This window comes from Myiozetetes cayanensis, unplaced genomic scaffold (assembly GCF_022539395.1).
Source record: "Myiozetetes cayanensis isolate MyiCay16 unplaced genomic scaffold, myiCay2020 scf1, whole genome shotgun sequence".
NCBI lineage: Eukaryota > Metazoa > Chordata > Aves > Passeriformes > Tyrannidae > Myiozetetes > Myiozetetes cayanensis.
This window is the reverse complement of record NW_026086604.1, coordinates 33,660,430-33,686,675: the sequence shown is the minus strand read 5'-3', so window position 1 is coordinate 33,686,675 and position 26,246 is coordinate 33,660,430. Positions and strand designations below refer to the sequence as shown.

At 43.5% G+C, this 26,246-nt stretch overlaps 1 protein-coding gene and 6 non-coding genes across 7 annotated transcripts in view; 3 read left to right on the top strand and 4 right to left on the bottom strand.

Annotated features, from left to right (window-relative positions):
* The window catches only part of DNAJC5B (DnaJ heat shock protein family (Hsp40) member C5 beta), a 32,388-nt gene extending 16,689 nt beyond the window's left edge, over window positions 1-15,699 (top strand). The window contains exons 2-4 of the mRNA XM_050312985.1: window positions 5,380-5,593; window positions 9,747-9,921; window positions 15,605-15,699. Coding sequence (XP_050168942.1) covers window positions 5,380-5,593; window positions 9,747-9,921; window positions 15,605-15,699 — 484 coding nt within the window. The remainder of the gene's footprint in view (window positions 1-5,379; window positions 5,594-9,746; window positions 9,922-15,604) is intronic.
* Window positions 353-440, bottom strand: TRNAY-GUA (transfer RNA tyrosine (anticodon GUA)). Its single transcript is given in 2 exon segments — window positions 353-388; window positions 404-440. It is a non-coding gene; the product is annotated as a tRNA-Tyr (tRNA).
* Window positions 1,148-1,220, bottom strand: TRNAA-AGC (transfer RNA alanine (anticodon AGC)). The gene has a single exon. It is a non-coding gene; the product is annotated as a tRNA-Ala (tRNA).
* Window positions 15,700-20,525: 4,826 nt separating the features above from the next.
* Window positions 20,526-20,616, bottom strand: TRNAY-GUA (transfer RNA tyrosine (anticodon GUA)). The gene is given in 2 exon segments: window positions 20,526-20,561; window positions 20,580-20,616. It is a non-coding gene; the product is annotated as a tRNA-Tyr (tRNA).
* A 258-nt stretch (window positions 20,617-20,874) lies between these two features.
* Window positions 20,875-20,947, top strand: TRNAR-ACG (transfer RNA arginine (anticodon ACG)). Its single transcript has one exon. It is a non-coding gene; the product is annotated as a tRNA-Arg (tRNA).
* A 1,591-nt stretch (window positions 20,948-22,538) lies between these two features.
* Window positions 22,539-22,611, bottom strand: TRNAR-ACG (transfer RNA arginine (anticodon ACG)). The gene has a single exon. It is a non-coding gene; the product is annotated as a tRNA-Arg (tRNA).
* A 155-nt stretch (window positions 22,612-22,766) lies between these two features.
* Window positions 22,767-22,857, top strand: TRNAY-GUA (transfer RNA tyrosine (anticodon GUA)). Its single transcript is given in 2 exon segments — window positions 22,767-22,803; window positions 22,822-22,857. It is a non-coding gene; the product is annotated as a tRNA-Tyr (tRNA).
* Window positions 22,858-26,246: the final 3,389 nt, after the last annotated feature.

Genomic DNA, 26,246 nt, shown 5'->3' with positions numbered 1-26,246 from the left:
ACCACTTGAGCTAATTCCCCACCCTACAGCTCTGCCTGAGGGCCTCTCCCCTCACAGGCACCCACCCCTGACTCAAGATGCCCTGCATCCAAAGCTTGGGCTTTTCTTAGCCTCACTCTCACACCACCAATAACTCAACCAATAATGTTCCTACTGGCAGTGATCCCAGACAACACCAGTGCTTGAATCCACAATTTTCTACCCATCCTTGTTCATTCAGAAATGTCTTGTCTGATCGTCTTCCCAGACTGAGGCAAGAGCTCAAGTCTGGACAGCCCTTTGAAGGGGAGGCACCTGGATAGGGCCAAAAGGCAGCAGTGCAGCAGAATCTGGGCCAGAGCCAAAAGGACTCTCCTTCGAGCCGGAGTTGAACCAGCGACCTAAGGATGGCCGTGCAGGGAGCCTACAGTCCTCCGCTCTACCAGCTGAGCTATCGAAGGGAGCACAGGGCCATGCCCACTACCTCGCCCATCACACACTCATCCAGCACTTCCACAGCCATGGCACAGCATCGGGCCTCTATTACAACATCCTGCTTCAAACACACACACCTCCAACATCACAACACCTTGCTCAATCCCTTTAGCCCAACAATCATGCAAACCACAAACAGAATCTTCCCATGGTTCCTTGGACATCATCTTCTACAGCTGGACTCTCTTCATGGGCACACAGAGCTTACCCATATCCTGCTGCAACTCCCCTTCATTCCCCTTCACTGGGCTTTCTTCTGCCCTCTGCTCAAGCATCAGACAAAACAAAACTACTCCATAACCTACACCTAAGCACTAGAAGGTCATGTGCAAGTCCTCTGAATCTCTCTTTCTCCAAACTGAATATGCCCACTCTCCTCAGCCCATCCTTATAGAGAAATCTCCATTCTTTGAGATCCTTGGTGGCCCTCCACTGAGGTTGCTCCATTTCACTGATGTCATTTTGTGAACTGGGCTTGACATTTGTGAACTGTCAAGCAAAGACGGAGAAAATCAGTTCTTCTGTCAAACTGCCCGTAGTGCTTTTGATACAGCCCTGGATGTTCTTGTCTTTTGTTAATCCAGGGCACACCATAAATCTCCCCACTGCCCCAAGTGGGCAGAGGGATCCCCACGAAAGAGCCCTGTGTCCAGGCAATGGGAATGAAAAGCATTGGAGAATGCGGGCATCGATCCCGCTACCTCTCACATGCTAAGCGAGCGCTCTACCACTTGAGCTAATTCCCCACCCTGCAGCTCTGCCTGAGGGCCTCTCCCCTCACAGACACTCACCCCTGATTCAGGATGCCTAAAAGACACTTCAGTGTCTGTGACAGAGCCGAAAGGACACTTCTTTGAGCCAGAGTTGAACTAGCAACCTAAGGATGGCAATGTCAAGAAACCTGCAGTCCTTCAGTCTACCAGCTGAGCTGGTGAAGGAAGTATGGAACCTGTTGCTGACATTCTCTTATATTCCATAACACTGCCATATTTTACCTTATACAACATATTTTCCTGTCTTCAAAATATCGCTACCTCCACCCAGAAGTACCCTCATCAGACTCACCCTTTGTCAGAGTCTGGTCTGATCTCACCATATCTCTCAGCCTAAGTTTCCCACTGACAGAGATCCTAAGCTTATTTCACTGACTTTATTTCCATGAGTGCCCTATCCATCTTGTCCAATAGCTGTTTCTCTGCTTCTTGTCATTTTTATCTTCCAAACACATCACATTGCTTGCTGATGTGGAGGGCTTCAGTTGGCAGTGATCCTCAGGTTGAGAATGAGAATGCCATTCACCACGAGAAAAATATGAATGGACGTAAATCCATGGTTTTGGCGCAGGAAGTAGCCAGCAAACTCCTGTGTTCATTTCACTTTCCATTATTTTGTATTCTTCTATTTTCTCATGATGAATGATGATTATCACATAACTAGGAATGTCATTTTTCCAGGGACCCACAGGGAAGTTTCTTTATAGCTGATACTCTATGTCATATAGTTCTAGTCCTTACTTTTATTGCTTCTTCATTTGTACCTAACAGAACAGTTTGTCTCACTCACATGAGTTGCACTACCAGTATCTAGATCTCTTTCCTATTACTAAATCATCACCAATTTGTATATGTTATCTCAGCATGCAGAGAGTTGTTTTGGTAATTTACTATTTGTAGTCAGGACAGTTTTCCCAAAATCAAAATAAGAACATATGTCATCTTTTGTTAATTGTTGAAAGTAATCCTGTTAGTAGTCTAAAAAAATTCTAAGCAAAGTGAGTGTGCAACTTAGGTTTTTCATCTTTTCAAAGCTGCATGCTGTTCAAATTCTTATTTTTTATGAGACTGTTTGAGATATGGGGAGGACAGAAGATGTCTTTTTTTGTCCTAATTCTAATTGCTGGGGGTTTTTTCAGCTAAGGAAAGGGACAGATTGCATAATTTGTTTAAATACTTGGATGGCACATAATGTCATTAGTCTTGCAAGACTTAGCTTGTTTTTCCAGTTCTTATATTTCATGTTTTATTGTGTTTAGGGTTCATGTTAAACATGACCAAAAATTTAAGTTTAAGTTACAATATGGTGGTAAATTAAATATGATTGAATGTGATCCCCTTCATGCTATTAGAGATGTGTTTATGGAGTTATTTATGACCTATGGTTCTATGACTTGAGTTCAGCAGAACTGAAGAGATTGTTGGCAGAGGCTGTTCCCAGGCTCTTATCAGTCTTGACATCAGCAGAATGTCTTCCAGGCAGGAACTGTCATCAGGAGCAAAGCAGTTACATTTTACTGGAGGAATATCTGTACTGGGGGTTCAGAGGAAAATCAAGTAGGACTCCACGCTGAGGTTAAATTTGTTAGAGGAAGTGTAAGCACACTGAATCTGAGAAATCTGGTAAAGAAGCTGCCCGGAAGCTTTTGGTCTTTTGAGCAGCAAAGGTATTTATTTGACGACGTCGGGGGCAAGTGTGGTTCGCACCACAAAGCTCTTGCTTGAGGGTAGTGGTACAAAACAGTATAATTTATACAGTCTAACTTCCATGATTACAATACTTTACATGCATATTCATATGATTACAACATCTAATCATACATATTGATAATAGGTGGAATATAGGTGGAGTATAGGTGGAGTGCAGGTGGAGCTTGGGGCGGAGCTTTTCTTGGCCCTCAGTTCTAGGGGTACATACGCCTTTCTTCATCATTGTGTCTGCGGTCTCTGTAGTCTTCCTCAGTGTGACCTCTCTAACTTTCCATTGTTTTTGCCCACGTCACTGAAGCTTGGAGAGAGCCTTGGCTTTAGGCCTATTCCACCGATTCAAATGTCTACCTTAGCTTACTTTTGCCTTAATTTATGGCCTACAGACCCACTGTGTAATGTTTCTAGCCTTCTTCTTAAGATTAGGTCCAGGGAACGGAACAGAACAAATTTTTCCTTAGCAATTTAGGCAGAGCAGGTATGGAGGGGCTTCTCTCAGCCGAGCAAGATATTTCAGTTAATTCTTTAGGCTTTGCTCTCGTTTCACACTACCTTCGCACTACAAGTATTTTTGGTCATAGCAGTCATGGCTAGATCCCGAAACACTCGAGGATAATATTTACAAAATGCATTATAGTTTGACTGTGACTGAATTAGTTTAAAACACTACTAAATGACTTTTGAGGCCACTAGAGGTCAGCACTAGTCATTCAATTAATGTCTCAGAAAAATCGTATTTCCAACTCTTCGAAGGAGCAGCAATTTTTTAAAAGACACACTTTTATCTATGCTTGTTTTGCAAGTGTGTGTCAGCTCACACTGCCAGTGCTTCAATATGGCTAGAAGAAAATCCCTTCTCCTCTATGCTGTGCTTCCTCAGCACTGTGAGCCAACAGTCACATAGGGTACCTTTCAAGCTGTATCTGTCCTCAGATGCCATAGTGCTGAGTACAGTCAGGGGAAAAAGGCAGTATTGAGCCCTGTCCTAGCAAAGGCTTCCCACTAGCATAAACAGCCCAAAATAGTTGGCACTACACTCCCATGAGACCCCATGTGGAATCATAGAATCAACTGTGTTGGAAAAGACCTCCGAGATCATCACGCCCAACCCTCAACCCAACACCACCGTGGTTACTAGACCAGGGCACTCAGTGCCACATCCAGTCTCATCTTAAAAACCTCCAGGGATGATGAATCCACCACCTCCCTGGAGTACTGCATTTAGCTCTGGGGATGCCAACATAAGGACATGAACCTGCTGGAGCAAGTCCAGAGGAGGGACACAGAGATGATCAGAGGACTGGAGGACCTCTGCTATGGAAACAGAGTAAGAGAGTGAGCCTGGAGAAGAGAAGGCTCTGGGGAGACCTTATAGCACCTTTCAGTACCTAAAGCAAGACAGCTGGAGAGGAACTTTTCACAAGGGCATGTAGTGATAGGACAAGGGCTAATGGCTTTAATCTAAAAGAGGGTATGTTTAGATTAGGCATTAGGAAGAAATTCTATACTGTGAGGATAGTGAGGAACTGAAACAGGTTCCCCAGAGAAGCTGTGGATGCTCCATCCCTGGAAGTGTTCAAGGCCAGGCTGGATGGGGCTTTAAGCAACATGGTCTAATGGAAGATGTTCCTGCTCGTCATGGGGGGGTTGGAACTAGATGATATTTAAGGTCCCTTTCAACCCTAACCATTCTACAGTGCTATGACAATCATCTTCCACCGCTTTAAGGCTGTCTCAAAAGTGCAGCAGGGGGAAATTAGGCCCAAAGACAGGCACTTGAAACCAGGGTTAACTCATTATGCTTTTCCACCTTGTGCTTCAGAAAGATGCTTTCCTTCTATTGCAACTCCTAACTGTGTTTTCCATCATCACTGTCTCGGCTTCTGCAAACACAGACACTGTTTACAACATTTTAATATAGCTACTATAGATGGGCAATTTAATACAGAATTTTCTTTGCCGTAAAGAAAATAATGTTGCCTGGATAAGCAGTGTGATCATCATGTTTTTAAACAACCTTTAAAAAATCTTTATCTTTGTTGAAACCTGCTAAATTATGCAAATGAGTTGGCAATCATAATGCAACAAATGCCTGTGAATTATTATCATGCTGCAATCTGTGCTTTCAGCATATATCACCATCTCCGTTAACACAGTAGCTGACTAGGTATCAATACACAAAGTTCATTCTCAGAGTAATAGAAACACCTCTTCTATCAAAACTTTCATGTTGAGTCCCTTTGTGTCACTTTTCTTCCACTGAGTGCATCAGAGCTCCAAAAAAGAAGCCTGAACACACTGTTCAGAATTGTTATCTCTATATTAGAAGATTTTTGATAGGGTTTTGTAAGTGTCTGTATATATGCATGTATACAGAAGACTTATTTTCCCTCTGTTTTTTGTTTATTTGTTTTTCATGTTTAAGAAAACTGGCTCTGAAATACCATCCTGACAAGAATCCAGACAATCCAGAGGCTGCAGAAAAATTTAAAGAGATCAACAATGCTCATGCGACCCTGACTGATCTGTCCAAGCGAAACATATATGACAAATACGGATCATTAGGGCTCTATGTGGCAGAACAGTTTGGTGAGGAAAATGTCAACACCTACTTCATGCTCTCAAGTTGGTGGGCAAAGGTAATCTGTTATTTTCTGTTGGAAATCAAATGTTACAATGCACATGGACAATTACATGCACAAGGAACCCATTGAAAAACATGGTTTCTCCACAGGCTTAACAAATGATAGGATCTGACTCTAAACTGCTACTAAAAATTTTAAAAAGCAACAACATTATCTGGAAAATCAACAGAGGCAAAATATAATGTAAGTTTAGACTAGTGCTAATATAGAAAGTTTTTGTTTTACTTGGTGAATAGTTACAGTACATGTTTTATAACACTTTTAAACATTCATTAGATTTGAATCTACTGCTCTAGGATAATTTTGACTTTCCTTTCAGTAATTACTAAATAAAAATGACTCATTATCCAAAAACAAGAAGTCCTACTTATGTGATAACCAGTTAATAAATTATTATCCTACAAATTTAACTGTCTTATTTGCTATATATAGCACACAACATAAGTAAGCAATAATAATACATAACACTGTGATTATGGCATCATGTATGTGTCCTGGTGAGAGAAAAGAACTAGAAGAAAAGCTTAGAAGAATGGAATGCAGGAAGAGAGCAGGAAAGGAAAAGAATAATATAACAAAACCTTGAATATTGCTCAAGGTAAAACACATCATGGGCTTTTCTAGTCATAAAGGAGTTGGGTTCACGTGGTCTCTTATCTTACCAGTGTCCTCTGATGTTTGTATACATCAAATTCAAGTGTTTCTGCAAATATTGAAATGTTACAGATATGAAACAAAAAGAATTGCAAATGGGCAAAATCCATACTGTCCCCACCTGTTTGCAGCAGCAGAAGTACAGGAAACTAAAGACTGTAATGGAATGCATAGGAAAATGATCTGTACTTCTTGAAGCAAGCACACTATGAGTTCTTTTATCTGAGAACTGTGGAACACAGATTCCCATGTTCAGCATCAATCAGGCCAATGCTGCACTGCTCTGCAGTCCCCTTTAAAAATGGGAAGTCACTTGGGCACTTTGTGGGCCTGAGAAGCCATAATTTGTCTGCTGAATTAGGATAAGATGGAAGCTGCTCAAATGCAGTGAATGAAACCAATGAATAAAATACTGGTGTTTAAATTAAACTTAAAAAGGCACAGTTGCCCCCTCAGAGACAGGCTGGAGGCTGCCTGCTTGCAGCTGCTGTAGCTGACCCCTGCTGCAGGCTGGACACTGCACTATAGCTCCTGAATGGATCATTCCCCCTTTATTGCTGTCCACAATCTCCTGTAGCCTCTTTGTCACAGTTTAGGTGCCAGGAAGCATTGCCTCAGCGCCGAGAGAGCAGCAGTGTTGAGTCCTTTAACAGTCTTGGTAAACAAGATTTTTTTTCACTGTTTGCTGCGCTTTTTTTAGCTTTTATTTGCTCTTCTACTTACTGATCTTTAATTGAGATTTTACAAAGGATAAAATCCTCTGGGGTTAGAATATCAGAAGCAGAAATAACAACTGTGACTTTGACTCATATGGAGAGCAGTGGAGAGTACAGAGAGAAGTTAGTAAGTCCCTAACAGCTAAAGGAGGAATATGAGTATCGTTTCAAGCAAGTTGTATCACAGAGGTGAGACAAGGTATGTTGAATAGCAAAAGTAATCACTGATTCATGGGTTTTATGAATTTTGTACAAAAAATCCAAAAATATGTATATAGGCTCATTGGAGGATTTGAAGATTGTCACTCTCCCTCAACCCAAAATCTTGCCACTTCCAAAGCATAAAGAGGCAGCCAAATGTGTTGGTTTTGTTTTTGTTTTTGTTTTTTTAAAATTATAATACTATTTAAGTCTGAGGCATCATCTACAGGTAACCACTGAACCCCTAATTTTCTCCATTCTGGTAGAAGACAATAGGGATCACAGCCTTCACTTGTTATCTGCCTTTTCAACTGCAAACACTCCCCTTCCTCAGTGCACTCATACTCATAAAATCTGACAATTGTGAAGGGGTTTATCATTAGCAGAAAGGAAACCCAATGGAAAGGAGAAATGCAAAATGAAGATTAGTTTTTTTTCAGAGTGCCAGACTTCTTAGCAGGCATATTAAACTAGGAACATACAGACATGGGTAAGGGGCAATTGAACTACTTCTTCACTGGCAGGCACAGGGCTTGTTCATTTAACTGTTTTAGCAAAAACCAATTCTCCCTCTACCATGAAGACAACTTATTGATCACATCAATAAAATGATTCTTGATTTACCACCTGTGATAATATAGGCACATGAAATCTTGAAATACTAAAGTTATCATTAATAAATTCAAGGGTTTTTTTACCCTCTGTATACTTTTTTATGTCTTTTTTTCATTCTATACATAGTGGTGATTTATTCTCCATTATGGCATAAATGATAAACAGTTAGATAACTTATTTTAGGGATTATGGCATTTAGAACAGTTTTAGGTGTCTATTGGAAGGAAAATATTTCCAAAAAAAAAGTCAGTGTCCTTTTTATGTGAGACCACTCTAGATACATCCCTATTAATATTAGACATATAAATAGTCTTGTTACCTTCAAAGATGCTCCAGTCGGCCCCCACTAATGTTGTCTGAGACATGCATACATAACAATGTTATTTACATAGCTCCACTGTCAAAGTTTGACAATATCCTGACATTTGTGCTTATTTTCTCCCTCAACAGCATGTTGCCTTATGAATATAATGAATAGTGATTAAAGAGCAGACTGTATAACCATAATGCTAAAGCCTGGCTATACCTCCAACCCATATATACCTGGTGGCTACAAAGCTCTGCTGCTTTTACTTACACATTTACAGAAGCATAGAATGGTTTGGAAGGGAACTTAAAGATCAAGTAGGTCCAAGCCCCTGCCATGGGCAGGGACACCTTCCACTAGACCAGATTGCTCAGAGCCCCATCCAACCCGGCCTTGAACACTTCCAGGGATGGGGCATTTGCAACTTCTCTGTGCAACTGTTCAGGTATCTCACCATCCTCACACTAAAGAATTTCTTCCTAATATCTAATCTAAACATATTCTCTTTCTCTTTATTTCTACATATCAGCTTTGATTCACTTTTCAGGAATGTCATTAGATTTCCTTTGATCTTATACCACTATGTCCAAGAAGAGATGTGGAGTTTTCTCCTGTGTCACAGACATCTCACCGCAGGCCTGGATCCATCCCAGGTCAGGAGCCAGGCTGCTGTCATGTCCCATGGAGCACAGTGGCAATGCCAGCCTAAAGGCTCCTCTCCTGCAGGTCCCCCATCCTATTGCTGTGATGCATCACACACACAAGCAACTTGCGAGCTGTGCTGTGAACCTGGGCAGTGACCTGGTCTGGAGGAAGAAAAGCTCTGTAAATTAATTTTTTCTGGCTCTTGACTCTGACTGAGATCTCTGGTCTTGGCCCCAGGCTGTTGTGTTGGCTCTGCTGAAGCCTCTTGCTTTGTACCACAGGGAAAAGAGTGAGTAAAGGGCCACGTGGGTGGGAACTTCTTGCTGCCTGAGTCCCCCAGATCAAGAAACCATAGACCGAGGAGTATAATTTAGGAGATGTCACCTGTGTGGTCCTGCACAAGGTAATGTGGAGAAAGAGAGACACCCCCAACTGGCAATTCAAATCCTCATGTGGCTGAATTACTTTCTGGAAGACCTTTCAACTTCCCTTTGACTATGTGGAGAGCCCACAGGGCCTGCAGTCCTAATTCGGATGCTTCAGTTCAGTGCCTGAAGTTATGTGGGATGCATCCACGTCTTTGCTTCTTTTTCTCTCAGCTTTGTTATTGACAAGAATCTGACAGTAAATAAGTGTTTGCAAAACTGATCTTGGGCAAATGAGTCATTTTAAAGATGGAAATGAGTCATTTTAAGGTGGGTGGGGTTTTGCATACTGCCTGGAGGGCTTTTCTGAGGGCCATCAGCTGAAGACAGACTTTCAAAAGCTGAGCATGTGGGGGGCCTGTTGGCTGCTGTCTTCTTTGTGGATGTGGTCCTGAGTGACAAGTGAGGAGGCCTTTGGAATATCCGGCCCTTGCTCAGGCACTGGGCCAGCGGCTGGACTCCTGAGCGCCAAGCACTTGCGAATCAGAGTTCCTCTGATGATCTGCCTTTATCTGTAAGAGGCTGCCACGAGTCTGAGCAAGGTCACTGCTGACAGGTTTTCCATCCCGCTGTGTTTAACCCAGGGCCTGTTTGCAGTCTGTGGCTTGCTGACGGGCTGCTACCTCTGCTGCTGCCTCTGCTGCTGCTTCAACTGCTGCTGTGGAAAGTGTAAACCCAAGGCACCCGAGGGGGAACAGCAGGAGTTTTGTGTGTCTCCTGAAGATTTGGAAGAGCAAATTAAGAACGACATGGAAAGAGGTGTGTATTGTAGGGGCTTACTGTGTGGCAAAGCTGTTCAAAACAATCTTTAAAGCCTGCAATCCAGATGTTCTGCTCACAGTGCCGAGGCTGCTTCCAGACTTCAGTGGAGACGTGCCAATTCACTCCAGCTAAGACCATGACCCAGTGAACTTCCCAAGTTACGTATTAATTCAGAAATAAAATTATGGCACTAACAGCTAAATATCTCCTATATCTCTTATGAGAAGCCTAAACATTAAAAGTCTCAGGGCTTCTCTTAAGAGGCAATGTTCATCCTGTAGCTCCCATGCCCACGTTGCTTCATATTCTAGATCCTGTACTCACGCATTAGGCTCTGCTGGAGCGATGCTTGTCATATCTGATTGGCCTGAATAAGCTGTCATTTGGGTTTTATTCGTGTAAAATTTATCCCTGCCTATGATGGACTAACTGTACCCATTCAAGAAAAGGCTTTGAGAAAAGATGCAGTGTTTCCTACAGTGTAGTTGCACAGTAACCCAAGAGAGTTCGCATAGGAGCTGCTGTGGTCCTGCCCCTCTCCCATCCAGCCCTCAAGCTGCTCACTCTTTTCTGTACTGGCAGTAGAAATTCTGCTACTTTACCAGGCCCCACTTAGATAAAATCCAGGTGAGAACTAATCCTCTCAAAAACACGTGTAGTTCCTGGCCCATTTAATTCCCTATTGTGCTCCATGGTGGGACAGGCCAAGCACCAACTCAGGAGCAAGAGTACCCAGTCAGGAACATGGGCCTGGGGAAGTGGGAAGACCTTCACAACAGGTTACCCTCTTTTCTTGGTTTTGCTGCATTCCCTCAGCTGCATGCTCAGGTTTTGGCTATGCCAAGGAATGATGGTGGTGATTTTCTGATTGGCACTAGTGTGGGTTGCATACTTCGAAAAAAAGCCCTGTCCTAATCTGCTGAAGAGAGGCAGAATTTTGCCTTCACCTTTAGGGGTAGCAGAAACATCTCAAACTGGTTAGATATGCGCAGGGTGAGACAAACAATGATTCTTTCTCCAGCAATATGAAGCCAAGGTAGCAGGGGAAGACCTACAATGCTTCTTTTCAGTTGCAAATTTTTATAAACTAAAGATACTAGGATATATGTTTTTTTATGAGGTAAGGACCTAAGCAGTCAGCTCACTCTTTCTCTCTTCCATTGTTTTAGAAGATCTTCTGCTGTTATATTCTTACATTTATTATGCTTAAATTAGCACTGCCAGATTGCAAATGTCATGTTCCTTTAGCAGGAAGACATTTCCCCCCCCAACTTTTCACACAAATTTACCCTTCCATAAATATGTAACAAAACACTTGTAGTAGTTGAAACAAATGCTATTTTTATAACTGTTCTGCCAATGTGTGGTGATGTTTTTAAGTTGGTTTTGCCTAGAGGCATATCAAGGTAAATACAGTCAGCTTAAAAATTGATCATACTTGATCAGTCTCTGCAAAGGCAATAAAAACGGTTAGTGAAAACTTTATAACCACAATGCTTTCTTTGAGACTAATCTAATAAACTGTATGACTTTTGGCACCTGAAAAGTACAAATCTAAAACTGGTCTTGCTCTTCATGAGTCTGTGATGCCAAAGCCAAGTTTGAAGTATGAATATGGAACTTTGAAGATTTAGGATGTTTAAATTCTGCCTTTCTTTTTGTTTCTAATTTGGCAGGTATTTTGCTCTCTCTCAAAATCCAGCACAAAAGTCCCCAGTGGCAGAAAAAAACCTGCTGCCTCCTTCTGGTACAGGTACCAGAAGGTATTGGTATTCTTTAATTTTAGGCCACGTTGACATCCCTTTACTCCCACCAAGTCTCACTGAGATATCAATTTAAAAAAATAATTTAAAATGTTTTTCAGAAGTACCAGTCTGAAAATTTAACATAATGTGGAATTATGGGTTTTTAAGTACTTTGAAAACAATATTAAATACATATATGTATATATATTTAATATTTCTTCAGAAAGAACAAAACTAGATCTTTGCACCTTTCCTACTCTTCTCTTCTCTGTCTTGCTACGTTTTCCTCCCAGTTAAAATCAGGATGCCTCAGTAAAGTAGAATTCTCTTTATTTTAAAATTTCTAGAAGAGAGCAATGTATTAGGAATAAAAATAAAATCTTTATGACAAGGGTAAGATGAACATCATTTCTCCAGCTGAAAGGAAAACAGACACTGCATTTAGAAAAAAAGTGAATGACAACCAGATCAAAATGCACTTCCTCCCCCCTTCCTCTCTCCCCACCCCACCCCACCGCTTTAGGGATGCTGGCCAGAAAGATGCAGCTGATTTTTAGAATGGAAAGGACTGTGCTTTTCCACCAGATATCTTCAAATGCTGGTCCTTAGAAATTAATACTCATGCCTCCCTTTAGGTAAATAATAGAAATGCTCCTGTCCGTAATTCAGAAACAAACTGTAATCACTCCTGCAGCAGATTTCATTTTGGAAGAGGAGATCCTATTAGGATCCAAATTCTTTGCATGCCCTCTGCCCACAGACTGAGCATTCTTGCCAGTAATTAATTTCTTTGCTTCCTGCTGTCCCCAGCATCTATATTATTGCTAACCAGAACTTTTTGCTAAGGTCAAAACGCTCCAGCTAAGGTTTTCAAGCCGAGTTTCTCCAGCTAAGGCCACACTTAAAATTACCCAAATATTTTGCAGTCAGTCACTGCTTTTCTGAGGAGTGCCACAGACATCGATAAAACATCATCGTTCCTGATGCTAAAACCCTCAGAGAGCAAGTCCCTGGCAGCTGTTGCTGTGCCAGGGGAGCTGCCTGGTGCCAGTCGTGCTGTGTGAACAAGGCCATACGTGTGTTGTGGGAGTTGAGATTTAGACTTCAACCATTGAATCGACACGACAATAATCATTTTCAGTCCCTCATATTTGTCATTACCAAAATTGAGGTTTTACACAGCTGACTTCATTCCTCAAATTAACATACCGTAAAACACAATTATTAGTGAAAAAAAAAAAAAAAAAGACATGTGGCCAAGAATCAGTGATCTATTCCCTAAAATGTAAAAGCAAAGTGAGTTGTCACTGAAATCAACAAAATCATGTTGTCAAAGGCATCAGTTCTATTGAAATGCTATTTCTCTAGAGAGAATTTCTAGGGGAATTCATACTCCTCTTGATAAAGGCTTTAGTCAAATATTTTAATGAAATATATATATATAGTTTTAATGGTCAGCTAGTACAATATTTCCCTTGAGAGATTAATTTTAGAGCATGTATTTCCATGGGTAGCATGACCATCAGAACTAAAGAAAATTAGGGGTTTGCAAGACCCTGGCATGTACTTAGCTTACAATGATTTCTTCTCACAGCTATTGATTTATACCAGAAAACTGTGACCTAATGTACAATGGAAAACCAAATATTAAATGTTATGTTTGGATTATTACATTTTAAACATAAAATTTTTTAGGGTTTCAGATCAAACATGGCATCAAAAAGGTGCAAGGTAGGGTAATCTGTGGTGTCATGCCATGATGTTACGGATGACCTGTGTAAATACACTGGCAGAGGAAAGTATCACTTGCTCATCTGCTGCACGGACACATGCAATAGTTCATCACTTTCCCCCACACACGGGGCAGGTTGACAGATTTTGCTTCCACTGAAGTTGATGGTAAAATTTTTGTTAACTTTTGTGGTCCCAGAGGAGGTGGCATTGGAATTTGGATTGCCTTTGTACTTCAGGCTGTAATGATGCACTCAAAGCAGTTTGGCAGGTTTGTTCTCTCCTGTTTGGTTATCATTGTAAGAACAATGCAAGGCATTTTACAGAAAATGAATTCTGGGAGAGAGAGAGAAAAAAAGAAAAAGAATAAAAGAACCTGAATAACAAAATACTTTCCCAACTCAGAGCAGTAAGTTTTTATCACCTCATTGTCTCCTCCGCACTCCATATGATACAAATGTAGGCGAACAGTGAGCAGGAGCTATCTATAGAAAGCAGTTTAAACTGTGAATTCTGCCTCACCTCCATTCTGCAGCTTGCCATTAGCAGACTATATTTGTACAGTTTATTATCCCTGTTCTGATAAACCTCCCCCCCCATCATAAATCTTAGAAGGGTGCAAGCAGCAAAATGCTTGGTGAGGGTGTCAGCTCAGAACTGTGTGCAGATCAGTGGGAGGCAACACGACAGATTTGCACTGGGTCCTGTTCTCCTGTTGCACACCTGGGTATCACAGCAAAATGTACTGCTAGTCTCTGCCCTCCATCAACGATCTTCCAGCAAATGAACAACTTGGAGGCAGCAGAGGGTGGGAGGCAGTGCTGCTCAGAAATCTAGAAAATACACAGCAACTTAAAAATGGACTGGAACTGCCAAACTAATATGAGCCTGAGCTGAGCTCAAAGCATTAATTACTCATATACTTTTAGAAGTTATGAAACACGTCTGTCTTTGACCTTGTGTCTAAATATGGAATTGCCCATACAGAGAAGCTGCCTGGCATTTAATCATTCTTGCCTTTCACCTTGACAGAGTCAAAGTTGTTCTACCCCCACTGAGGGGAAGCCGTATGGCATGCAATTAGATTCTTACTCTGGGTTAAGTTACTCCTGTACATTACATCTTTTGCCCATGATTCATCCCATCAGCTGTCATGTAAACAGGAGGAAATGTCAGATGAGGTTTTTTTCTGAACATTCGGTCATTCGGAAAAAAAAAAAAAAGTCATAATTTTTATTCAATTACTGTGAAGGCTCTGTTAATATCAAGATATAGATAGTCTAGAATTTTTCATGTGAAACCCTTCACTAAGATGTCTGAACCTTTAAAAGTCAGTCTCTGAGACCTGAGACCCTTCCTCCCCACCAAAAAATGTGGGTTGGAAAGGAGCCCAGGAGAAGGGCAACCAAACCTTGTTTATTATCAGAGGGAACACAACAGCCATCAAGGAACTGTGTAAAGACTTCACTTTCCTCCACTCAACTTCCTCCACTCTACAACAAATAATTTTTATAGATATATTGGAAAAGCAAACACAAAACTGCACAGAATGAGAAAGTACACAGTAGTAAGGATTTAGGTTGTGATAATATGAGATTTTGGTAATTCCAAACTCATTAAAATAGTAATTCCCAGAGTCCTATTGTATATATATTATATAAAACTTCAAATTCAATTTAACATTTTTATTTAACTAGACGGCTTTCAGGATATATGTGATTTCTTCCCTCTCAAGTGTATTACTGCTCATGTATTTTTTCCCTTTTAACTCTCTTCTTTCTTTACTGTTAACTTCAAGGCACATTTCTGTCCCGTTCTCGCAAGCGCTGTCAAGATTAGTGCTTGCTGACTCACAACAGCACTCTTTGCATTCAGACATTTGCAGGAACAAGCACCTGCTATTGGAACAGGCAGGAATCTTGAGCCTGCAACCTCTGCAAAGCACCGGGTCCGGCAAATGTCCGGTTTAACAGCAGCAGCAATAGTCACCCAGAGACCTGTTGTTATGTGAGGACAAGGAGTAAGAGCTTTTGTAGACTTGGTGTGGGCATTGCCACCTCTTCAGTACCCACACAGCTGTCTGTGAAACCAAGATTAAGCTGTAACCAGAATGGCGGATGAAATGCTGTGGTGCTAACAAGAAATCTGATGTGGTAGCACGTGGAGGGTTCTTACAGTGTTTTTTGTCCTCCTCCCCAATTTAGATGGAGAAACTCCTATCGTGCTTCAGCCGACTAACGTAACGGAGAAGACACAACTAATTGGGGACAGCCATCGGAGCTATCACACAGACTCCTAGAGCAGGAGAGCATGGCCTGTCGGTGCTGCTCAGTGAGTCTCAAGGCGAGAAAAAACACGTGATAAGTTCTGCAGCCTGTGTTTGTAGTTGTCTTTAAGCTAATCAAGAGTAAACTGAAGAGTTATTTCCTATCAAGGCAGAATCTTCCTCTAGGCCACTTCCAACAGGTTGATACCTGCACTGTTCATGGAGATACCTATGGGCAGTACAGAGCTCTACAGACCAGCATGCTGTTCTCTCACTGGCATCAAACTGCCAGGCTCAACATGGTCTTTCCCTATAGTAATATTCCCTTTGGTATAGTTGTTCTTCTCCCTGCCCTCAGCTGTAGTTTCACCTCCCAGGCACAGTCCCCAGTCCCTTTCCAGACACACTGGCTCCACCTTTCCCTGTTCCAGGAACTTTCCTTGCATGCAGCACTTTTGCTGGATGTGAAAACATTCCTGTGAGGGAGCCCAGAAAGTGCTCTTTAGCAGACCTCAGGGGGAAAGCTGGTAGCAAGACAGATGGGGCTCTCCTTCCCAGAGACAAGGTGCTCTTTGGAAAGCAGCTAGCGGCTTGCTGGGACCCAGCTCTGGCAATTACAAACCTGAGCCAGGACAAAGTGCTCGGGAACTGTTCTGCTGGTGGTCACAGTTCAGGTCACTCCAAATCAAGGAGCTTCATCCAGAAGTACACACTGACTCTTTGTCTTCCCCCACACAAGCTGAAAACCCATGAGACAGTGGGCAAATGCCATGCGGAGAGGAAGGCTGGCCCTGGGCTGCCCCAGAGCTTCTCTCCTCTTCCCACAGTCCCGTGGCAAAGGTCCCCCCTTTGCTTCCCATCCAACAGTTTTGTGCCAGCTGGCTTATCTCCCATGGCCCTGGCTTCTGGCCCCACTGCCCTGCTGGCACTGGGCTGGGAGCCATCACGCCAGTGCAGGCACTGGGGCAGTGGGAGCAGTGAGGACTTGGGAGGGAAAGCTAAGTAGCAAAGGAGTGACTGTTTTCCTCACCAGCTCATCATGGCAAGACTAAATCCTCCCCTCTGCCCCAGGCACAGGGGCTTTAAGAGCACATGACGTGATTTTAAATTAAGAGGTAGGGGTGAGGTGTACGTTCAAGTGTACCACTGCACAAGTCGGTGGAGATATATGTGGGTATGGCTAAAGCAAGCATAAAGAAATTAGGCCACTAATTTGTAAGAGTTAAAGGAATACCTCTTACCTCTTAGATCGTAAACTTAGCACTTCACTGATTTGACATAGTAGTTTAAGCCTGAGATTTCTCCTTATTGATCATGTTACATCAATCATTGTCAGTTCTGTGTATTTACTATTTTTGTGTGCAGTGGTCTAAAGTGGGTTGCAACATTCCACTAAATTAGATAGACCAGTGAATATATAGCTAGTTAAAAGCGTTATTCCGGTACTTAAAGTTGGATCCCACAGTTGTGAAACATTAGTATCTTCCTTCTGTTCTCACCTTCCACATCAAATGTCATCCAGCTGCAGCTAAATGTTTGGTGAAAGAGTGTGTGTAATAGCACCAGCTGCAATTCCAAAGTCAAGAAATACTACTTCCAACGTTTCTTTAAATGGCTCATAACACATGGACATTTTAAAGGCCATTACTTCCAGTTCAGTTTATGTATCTGTTCTCTCAGTGCATGAACTGCAGCCAGCCAATGATCACATTGCCCTCAGAAACGGCCCTGGTTTTCTGCTTCACAAAAGAGGGAAGGTCCTGGCATGGCTGAGGTTGTGCCCAGGCCCTCGCTTCCCTCCTACCCATGGGCTACTCTTGGTCCTCACTTGCACAATGCGAATGATTTTGGGGACCACTCATTGGTACATAAATCCAGACTGCCCTCCTGCACCCTGCCCCCACTCGGCTCAGCGCACACACACATCTTTTGGCTTTCTTCACTATTCCCACTTGCAGGGCGTTTGCTCTGGTGTAAGACATTATCCCTGAATGAAGCAGTAGGGAATCTGCAGGCGAACTGATTTCCTAAGTTTCACTGTCTGGGAGAGAAATTCACTGTGAAAATGTCCAAATGTTACACAGTGACTGTTTCCAGTAGAGAGCTGAAAGAGGCATTGGGAGAAAAGTCTGGTGTAAAGCTACACATTATATATGGAATCCTTTCCAGTGTGAAATCTGTCCTCCTGCTCCCATGGAAGTCATTGGAAACTGCACCTTTGATTTCAACAACAGCTACAGAGCAGTCATAAAGCCAGGGAGGAAAAAGTAAATCCCATAATAACAAAAGCAACTGGGGATTTTTTTCACAGGCAATACTTTCAATGTCCCTCAAGAGCCTGCTCTATGGGCCAGAGCCAAAGTTCACTGAAATCAAGGAAATGACCTCCATGGTCTTGAGATGTACCACAAGTCATGTGGTTCTTATTTACACTTTTTAAATGAGAGATTTCTGTCGGGAAAGATTTATGACTTGATCACACAGTGTGATGCAAAGGTGGACAAGCTGCTGCATGTTTGCAAATCCCTTTTACAGACATAGGGATTTGTACAGAAGAGCCACAATGCATTATCTCAGTTGGCAAAAAAACCTCAGAATAAATCAGTGACCAAACTTCTGAGTGGGTTGTCCAGGACTTGCAGCTTAAAGATCTGAGTATCTGAACACACAGTTTAATTTCAAACAGGAAACTTAGTTTTTAGAGTACCAGGGCATTTGTCTCTCTCACTGATGTGAAGATCAGCTGTTCTGAGGGCATGTGGAGAAAGAGTAAATTAGGATTTCAGGACTTAGCTCTTCAATATGATTTTGTTTGCTTTTCAGAAAAATTTCTAACATGCATATATTCTAACATGATCTGTTTCTGTATGTACAGCTCAATTGCACACCCAGTAATCTTCTCAGAATGTACAGATCCTCAAATTTTTGCTCTGTTTTGCTACATTTATTTATATGTAAAGTACCGTGTATTCAAATCTACCTTGGCTGTCAACCACTCTGACTAATAAAGGTTGTATGTATGAATTGTAGCACTCCCTTTTCCTTTCCACACTAACAGCTTCATTCCGGTAACAGCAAGAGAAGCTGTTGAGACAGCTGTCCAAAATTACGGCCTTGCAAGTGGCAACTCAGGGTTTCCCCGAAGAGGAACTAGGTCTTGGATTGCAACAGATGTGCCTACCTATGCAAAGCAGCCAGAGCTATAGCCGCACACTGCAAGCCCTTTACATAATGCAGAAAGCTTGACTACGTTAAAAAAAAAAGTCATCAGTGTGATGAAGTGATGTAAACCAGCATTTTTACTGGCATCAGAGCCTGTATGAAACAATCTCCCCAGTGAAGGGTGTGTGCAGAGTGTGAAACCATGATGCTGCTGAGGACAGTAGCAGAAGTCCAGAGACATCCAGCATCTCACTCAGGGGTTTTGCACCAGCCCAAGAGCCAGCACAGAGTGCCAGATAATCTGGGAGTGCTACAAGACAGCAATATTTCTCACTAGGGTGGTATTCAGTCTCTGTGACCACAGAAGCCCAAGCATTCAAAAAAAATGGACAAGGGGCAACTGTTTCGGCTGGATGTATTCTCGAATATCTGTCCTTTTTGTGTTTAGATATTAATACATACCCAGATTCACTCAAAATATCAAACAGAAGAGGCATCATAGAAGATTTACTCATACTAACACGTAACCAGTTATTTACATAGTTTGTGCATTTTTCTCCCCACAAATTTGTGAGATAAGCCAGTCTGCTTAATCTGAGAAGCTTAAAATATAATTGTATGCAATTTAATTTCATTACCTACCTTCCATTAGAATGAATACTGGTATTATTTCAGTCAAAAAAGAGTTATATCTCTACCTCTTTTTAGAATAAAATCACTAAAGAAAAATTAGGAAGCATGCAAAACTTGAGTACAATTAAAATTATGGATTTATTTTTTCCGTTTTATCATTTCTGTAGAAATGAAAATGTTCATTGTGCTGTTATGAAGCAAGGAGGAAGACCACAGATGACAGTAACCCACTTCCTTCCCTCCACAAACTAAAGCCAGCTCAGCCATCACATCTGGCTTCTCCTTTTGCTTTGAGAGATGAACAGGTACAGAGTTTTCATACAAGAGGACTCAGTCCTTTGTGCCAATGTCACCTGTCCCAGGATTGGGAAGGCAGTAATATGGGACAACTGCATGGTAGCTGTCACACACAAGGTAACAGAAAGACACTAGGTAAAGACACACAATTTCCCACTAAAGGGGAGAGTTGAATACATGCCAATCTTGGAATGGTTTGGGTTGGAAGAGACCTTAAAGATCATCTAGTTCCAACCCCACTTCCATGGGCACAGATGCACCCACCGGGTTGCTCAGAGCCCCGTCCAGCCCGGCCCTGAACACTTCACTGGGCTGAATCTGAAAACGTTGTGGCAGTACCTAAATTTATAGATACAGCCTTATTCTGTAAAAGTAGAGTCTAGGCACTTGGAGGAGAGGAGATGAGGCTTGGAAAAATGACCATCAGAATTTCAACATCCTAATTAACTGCGATGAGATAAAGAGATCTCAGCAGGTATCCTCCTGCACGGGCTTGCTTTGTCCTAAGCTGAACAACATACACCTTGTTTTCCTTTAGAAATTCGGGGGGGATGGGGTGGTGTTGGCAGCCCCGCATCAGGCGTGGCACTCCCAGTTCCCGCAGGAACAGCCGCTCCTGCGAGTCAGCGAGCCACAGCTCATTGCAAACCGAGCCACACACAGAGGCTCGGTCTGCAGTGAGGCCGGATCTCTTCGAGAGAACTGCATAAACGTTCAACGGAAGGTGTTTACTTCCAAAAGAACGGAGGGAAAAAAAGTTTGGCGTCTCCTTCGAGCCGGAATCGAACCAGCGACCTAAGGATTCCCGCGGGGCGGTGCCACTACAGTCCTCCGCTCTACCAGCTGAGCTATCGAAGGGACCTGCCACTCAGCGCCCCGCCGCTCTCCAAGAACGTACCGGAGGCTGCTCCGCGCATGCGCGGGGTGCAGCGCTCTCCGGCGGACCTTACCTGGGCCAGGCCTTGCCGGGAGCGGCCCCTGCTGTGGCCCCTGCCCCGGGCCGGGCCTGGGCCGGGAGGGGCCTGGGTCGCTGCAGGGGCGCCCCGAGGTCGCCCAGCTCGGGTCCGCCGGGTGTCGGGGTATACAGGTCTGCGGAGACCGCCATGACAACGTGCGGGGCCAGTGGCGCAATGGATAACGCGTCTGACTACGGATCAGAAGATTGTAGGTTCGACTCCTGCCTGGCTCGCACTCCTTTTTTATGCCTCGTTGTCACCGCCCCTGGGAACGTTCAAGGAGCAAAGGCTGTGCTCGTTTCTCATCTGATCTCAGCATCCTGACTCCTCATTTTTTCCTTTTGCCTTCTCAGTTTTCTTTTCTCCTCTCCTCATCTGATCTCGCCATCCTGACTTCATCAGGAACTGTAGTGATAGGACAAGGAGTAATGGGTATTAATTGAAAGAGGGGACATTTAGGTTAGATAGGGGTAAGAAATTCTTCACTTTGAGTCTGGTGAGGCACTGGAACAGATTGCTCAGAGAGGCTGTGGATGTCTCAACCCTGCCAGTGTTCCAGGCCAGGTTGGATAAGGCCTTGAGCAACCCGGTCTAATCTCAACCTGGCATGAGGATTGGGACTAGATGATCTTTAAGGTCCCTTCCAACGCCTTAACATTCTATGATTCTATGATTTAACCCCATCTGCCCACCCAGCATGTCATTGGAGGGTTGCGTCTCCCAAAGCAAAACACCATTGTAGGCTTAAACTTTTCAAACCATTTGAACGTACAGCTTTGTCAAATGCTTTAATTGTGCCAGCAACTCAACTTGATTAACACACCAATGCATTACATGGGGGGGAATCATCTGGGCCCAAGCAGAGGAGCAGCGTGCTTGGCATTGGCCTGGCACGCTATGGTCAGTCTTCCGAACCACAGCCAAGAAAACGACGGGGGGTCTCTGAAGGCATCTGCAACACTGCTGTGATGAAGACTGTTGTTTTCATGGTGATTATCCATTAGCCTTGAGAAGGGCAATAGCACCCTTGTTGTGCAGTCGAATTAAAAGTGAGTGATTTTTGCAACAAAACTCAAACATTTTTGGTGTCTATAAAGGCTATGCATGGTATAAAGAACAGCTTGCATTGTATAAAGCGTTGTATAAAGAACAGAAAGGAGAGGTGAGGAAGGCATCCCCCTGACTAGATTTGAGAGTAGCCATGGTCATTGAATCATAGAATGGTTTGGTTGGAAGGGACCTTTAAAGGCCATCAAGTCCAAATCCCGGCAACGAGCACGGACTCTTCAGCTCAATGAGGTTGCTCAGAGCCATGGCCAACCTGATCCTGAATGTTTTCAGGGATGGGGCACCCACCACCTCTGTGGGCAACCTGTTCCACTATTTCACCAATCCCATTGTAAAAATCTGCTTCCTTATATCCAACCTAAGCCTATCTCTTCCAATTTAAAGCCATTGCTCCTTGTTCTATTAGTGCGTGCCCTTGTAAAAAGTCCCTCTCCAGCTCTTTTTGCAGGCCCCTTCAGGTACGGGAAGGGGCTCTAAGGTCTCCCCGGAGCCTTGTTTTCTCCAGGCTGGACAATCCCAACTCTCTCTCACCCTGTCTTCACAGGAGAGGTGCTCCAGCCCTCTGATCATCTTGGTGTCCCTCCTCTGGACTCTCTCCCCCAGGCTCACGTCTTTCCTGAGAACCCCAGAGCTGGACGCATCAGTCTGTGGATTGAGCGCAAGTTTCCTATGAAAAGCGAATGAATAACTGAGGTAGCCCACAAGTGCTCTCAGCATTTGGAATGGGCGATGCAAGGGGGCATAAAAAAAGGAGTGCGAGCCAGGCAGGAGTCGAACCTACAATCTTCTGATCCGTAGTCAGACGCGTTATCCATTGCGCCACTGGCCCCGCACGCGGGGCTTTGCGCGGCCGCCGCCCCCTCACGGAACCCCCGCCCCGCCGCTCGGCTCCCCGCTCGGCGGCGGCGCAGAGCGCATGCGCGGGGCTGCGGGCGGGCGGGGGGGCGGGTCCTTGTGCGGCCGCGGGGGGGCGGGCGGCAGGTCCCTTCGATAGCTCAGCTGGTAGAGCGGAGGACTGTAGAGGCACCGCCCCGCGGGAATCCTTAGGTCGCTGGTTCGATTCCGGCTCGAAGGAGACGCCAAACTTTTTTTTTCTCCGCCCCTCTCGGGAATTTTGACGGTTTTCGGCCCCTCGGTGAGGAGCAGGAGCGCTGCCGCTCAGGCGCACTCTCCTAGAGCCGTTTCGACCGTGAATGGTACAGAAGCAAGTCACGTCTCTTTTTTTTTTCTTGGGAAGGGAAACAAAAGAAAAAGAAAGCACTGCAGAGGTGGCAGCCCCGCGGTAAACATGGAAATGCCTGTTGCAGCAACGCTTTGGGAAGTGCTTAGTTTTTTCCCATCATAACATTCATTATTATTATTGTTATTATTATTGTTGTTGTTATTATATTTAATTACACTATAATATAATTTAATAAGATTTAATTAATAATATTTTATAATAACCACAGCATTTTTAAGGTTGGAAGGGACCTCTGGAGATCATTTAGTCCAACCCCCCCCCACCAAGGCAGGGCCACCTAGGGTCAGGTTACACAGGAACATGTCCAGGTGGGGTTTGAATGTCTCCAGAGAGGGAGACTTCAGCACCTCCCTGGGCAGCCTGTTCCAGTGCTCTGCCACCCTCAATGGAAAGAAGTTCTTCCTTGCGTTGAGCTGGAACTTCTTATGTTTTAGTATATGGATGTTGCTCCTTGTCCTGTCAATGGGCACCACTGCAAAGGGTCTCGCACCATCCTCATGGCACCCACCTTCGAGATATTTATATGCATTAATGAGAACCCCTCTCAACCTAATAATATGTATTTGACATCCTCCTATGTGAAGCCAAAAAAATTAAGCATTTTTATCTCAATCTTAGCTATTTTTGTAAGGTCATCTTTTCCAAGGTGGTCCTTAGTGTGCTAGATCAGCTCTGGGCAGTCTCTCATCGTTTTGCATGTTGCTTTACATTTACATGAAGCCAAATAATCCTTACTGGTTGTGCTTTCTATGATGCCAGATAATCGTTATGAGAGAGGGCTGTGAGCATTCTGGCTGATAGGAATGGAAGAAAGTGCTCCACAGTCTCATGACTTAACGCAACAAACGTGATGTTTGGTCCTTTGGTTGTGCCATAAAGGAGGATGTTCTAGGAGAACATGGAGCAGGGGGAGAGGAACCATAGAGGTCTTTTATGCAGAAGGGGTTTAATGCAGACAGGCATGGGCTTGCTTAGGACGTAGTTAATAAGAAAGCCAGCACTCATACTCTGCTTTTCTCCCATGTTTCTATTGTTTCCTTTTTCCTTCAAGTCTTCTTTTCCATTACAGGTGCTATGTAGGGTGCAGAAAAACATGCTTGGCAACAGCTCCTGGTCTGGAGAAAGTATACATTGTCTGAAAACATCCAAATCTCTCTGCATAGCAGGGGAAGAATGGAAGTGAAGTTTTCTCCTTCAGTAGAACCCGCGTGAGTCTTCCCTCTTTATGAGAGTGTTTCTCTGGGGTAGATTTCATATATGAGAGCAAGGAAGACCCACTCTCTGTGGGAATATAATATAAGATTATCAGCAGGAAACAGATTTATGAAGCTCAGCAGGAGTCAGACCTGCAAGCTGCTCATCTATAGTTACACACTTTGTCCCCCTGGCCCCAAACATCTCTATATTAATTAGTATGTTTTTGTTTGTGTGCATGGACACACACACAGACACCACCAACAACCTCTTCTCCTTTCTTTTCCAGCATGGTGCAATGCATCCCTCTCAGGAGCTGGTTCAGGAGAAATCCAGGCATGAAAAACCTGCCCATCAGGGAACAGAGGCACCCAGGTGAGCAGACGTTAAGGAAAGACATTTTCTTAGGTGTCTATTGTCCATACATATTTGCACTCACCAGCCATCAAATCTAAATCCAAAATCTAGAAGTACATCCCTGGGCTACTCCCTGGTGTGAGTCAGGGCACAGACTCCATCCAGGGCCAAGGATTTAGTTTTTTCCTAAGATTCACCCCTTCCTATGTAAACATCTCTAAACTCCTTTGTTCCTTCTCGCTGATTCAGTGGAAACTCTTTTCCCTTCTCCCAAAGGATAGCTCACAAAGTAAACACACAGGAGAAACTCAGAGTTTCTCCTAAAAAAGGGACCATCTCCTTTCCCCCTCCAGCTCCATCTCTAAGACATTTTTGCCCCCCCACTGACCCAGAAAGTATCGACACACATGCATTTCTGTGTAGAAGTGTATCTCCCATAAGGGAGAATGAAAAACAGGAAAGAAAAATAAATTAAAAAAAAACCCAAAACGAAAACCCTCATAAAATGTAGACACTGGTCTCAGGACTTACTTTATGCTAAGCAACTACTCTGCCTCTGGAGGAACAGCCTGTTACATTAATGTGACTGCTTGGTTCAGCTTCCCACTCTTCTAGGACACGCTCATGGATCTAAAAGTACTAAATGCTTTTCACTCCAGTAACATCCTATTCAGTGCTTAGATGATTGTGAAATACATCATTTAGGAGAAAGTTATTAGTGACAGTGACCTGCAAGGGCTTAATTATTTCTGTATCTGGTCTCCAGTGAGGGCAAATAATGAGCTGTGTGTGTACACCCTATTCAATCATTTGTATCACTTAATAATGAATGATGCCAGAGATGATAAAAACTTCATTCATATGACGTTTCACTCTGCTATGCTGGGCCAGTTACCAGAGTGAGGCAGCACAAGCAAACAGTGGGATGAGTACAGGGGGGACACCTGCTCCAAAAAAGAAATTTTCATCTCCTGTGTTGAAAGAAAAGATCTGTTTGTATTTCAAGCAAAAGCTGTCTCTTCTGCTGGAGAAAAGGGAAAGTAGAAGAGTAAATCTCAGGAGAATATGAGGGTAAAAAGTTTCAGACTGCCTGGAGGATTTCAAAGGAGAGATGGTGAAAATGTTCCTGCTCGACGAGATGCTGCCAGATGGATGCAGTTTGAGATATGTGTCATCGTGCATAGACAAGATGTTCTGCTGATCACAGAGGCAGGGAAACACTGGAAACGAGAGAGCATTTTCCTGATTTTGTTAGTACCTGAAACTTTATTATTCCTTTACTTAGGCACTATTGTCAGTGTATCTATTTTGAATATTGTAAACACATGGTTCTGTTTGTACCCACTCTTCACCTGACTTAAGTGGGTTTTCAGGATCACCAGATCTACCTAGTTGTCACTTAGCCACCAGCAGCTCTCTCAACTGACATCCTGGGCACTGAGACATGACTTTTAGCTCCCCAGGACATTCCTGTTTCAGCAGGAGGAGTTGAGCAGATGAGCATCCTCCAGGATCAGCCAAGCTGAAGCGTGACAGTGGAAAACTGGGAGATGCTGGGGATAGACTTATATGTTGGAGGTTCCCAGTGGGGTTGGGAAAGAGTCATATAATAACAAGATCTTTTCAAAATAAGTGTCTTTGGAGATGCAGTTGACCCCATCGAAACTTCC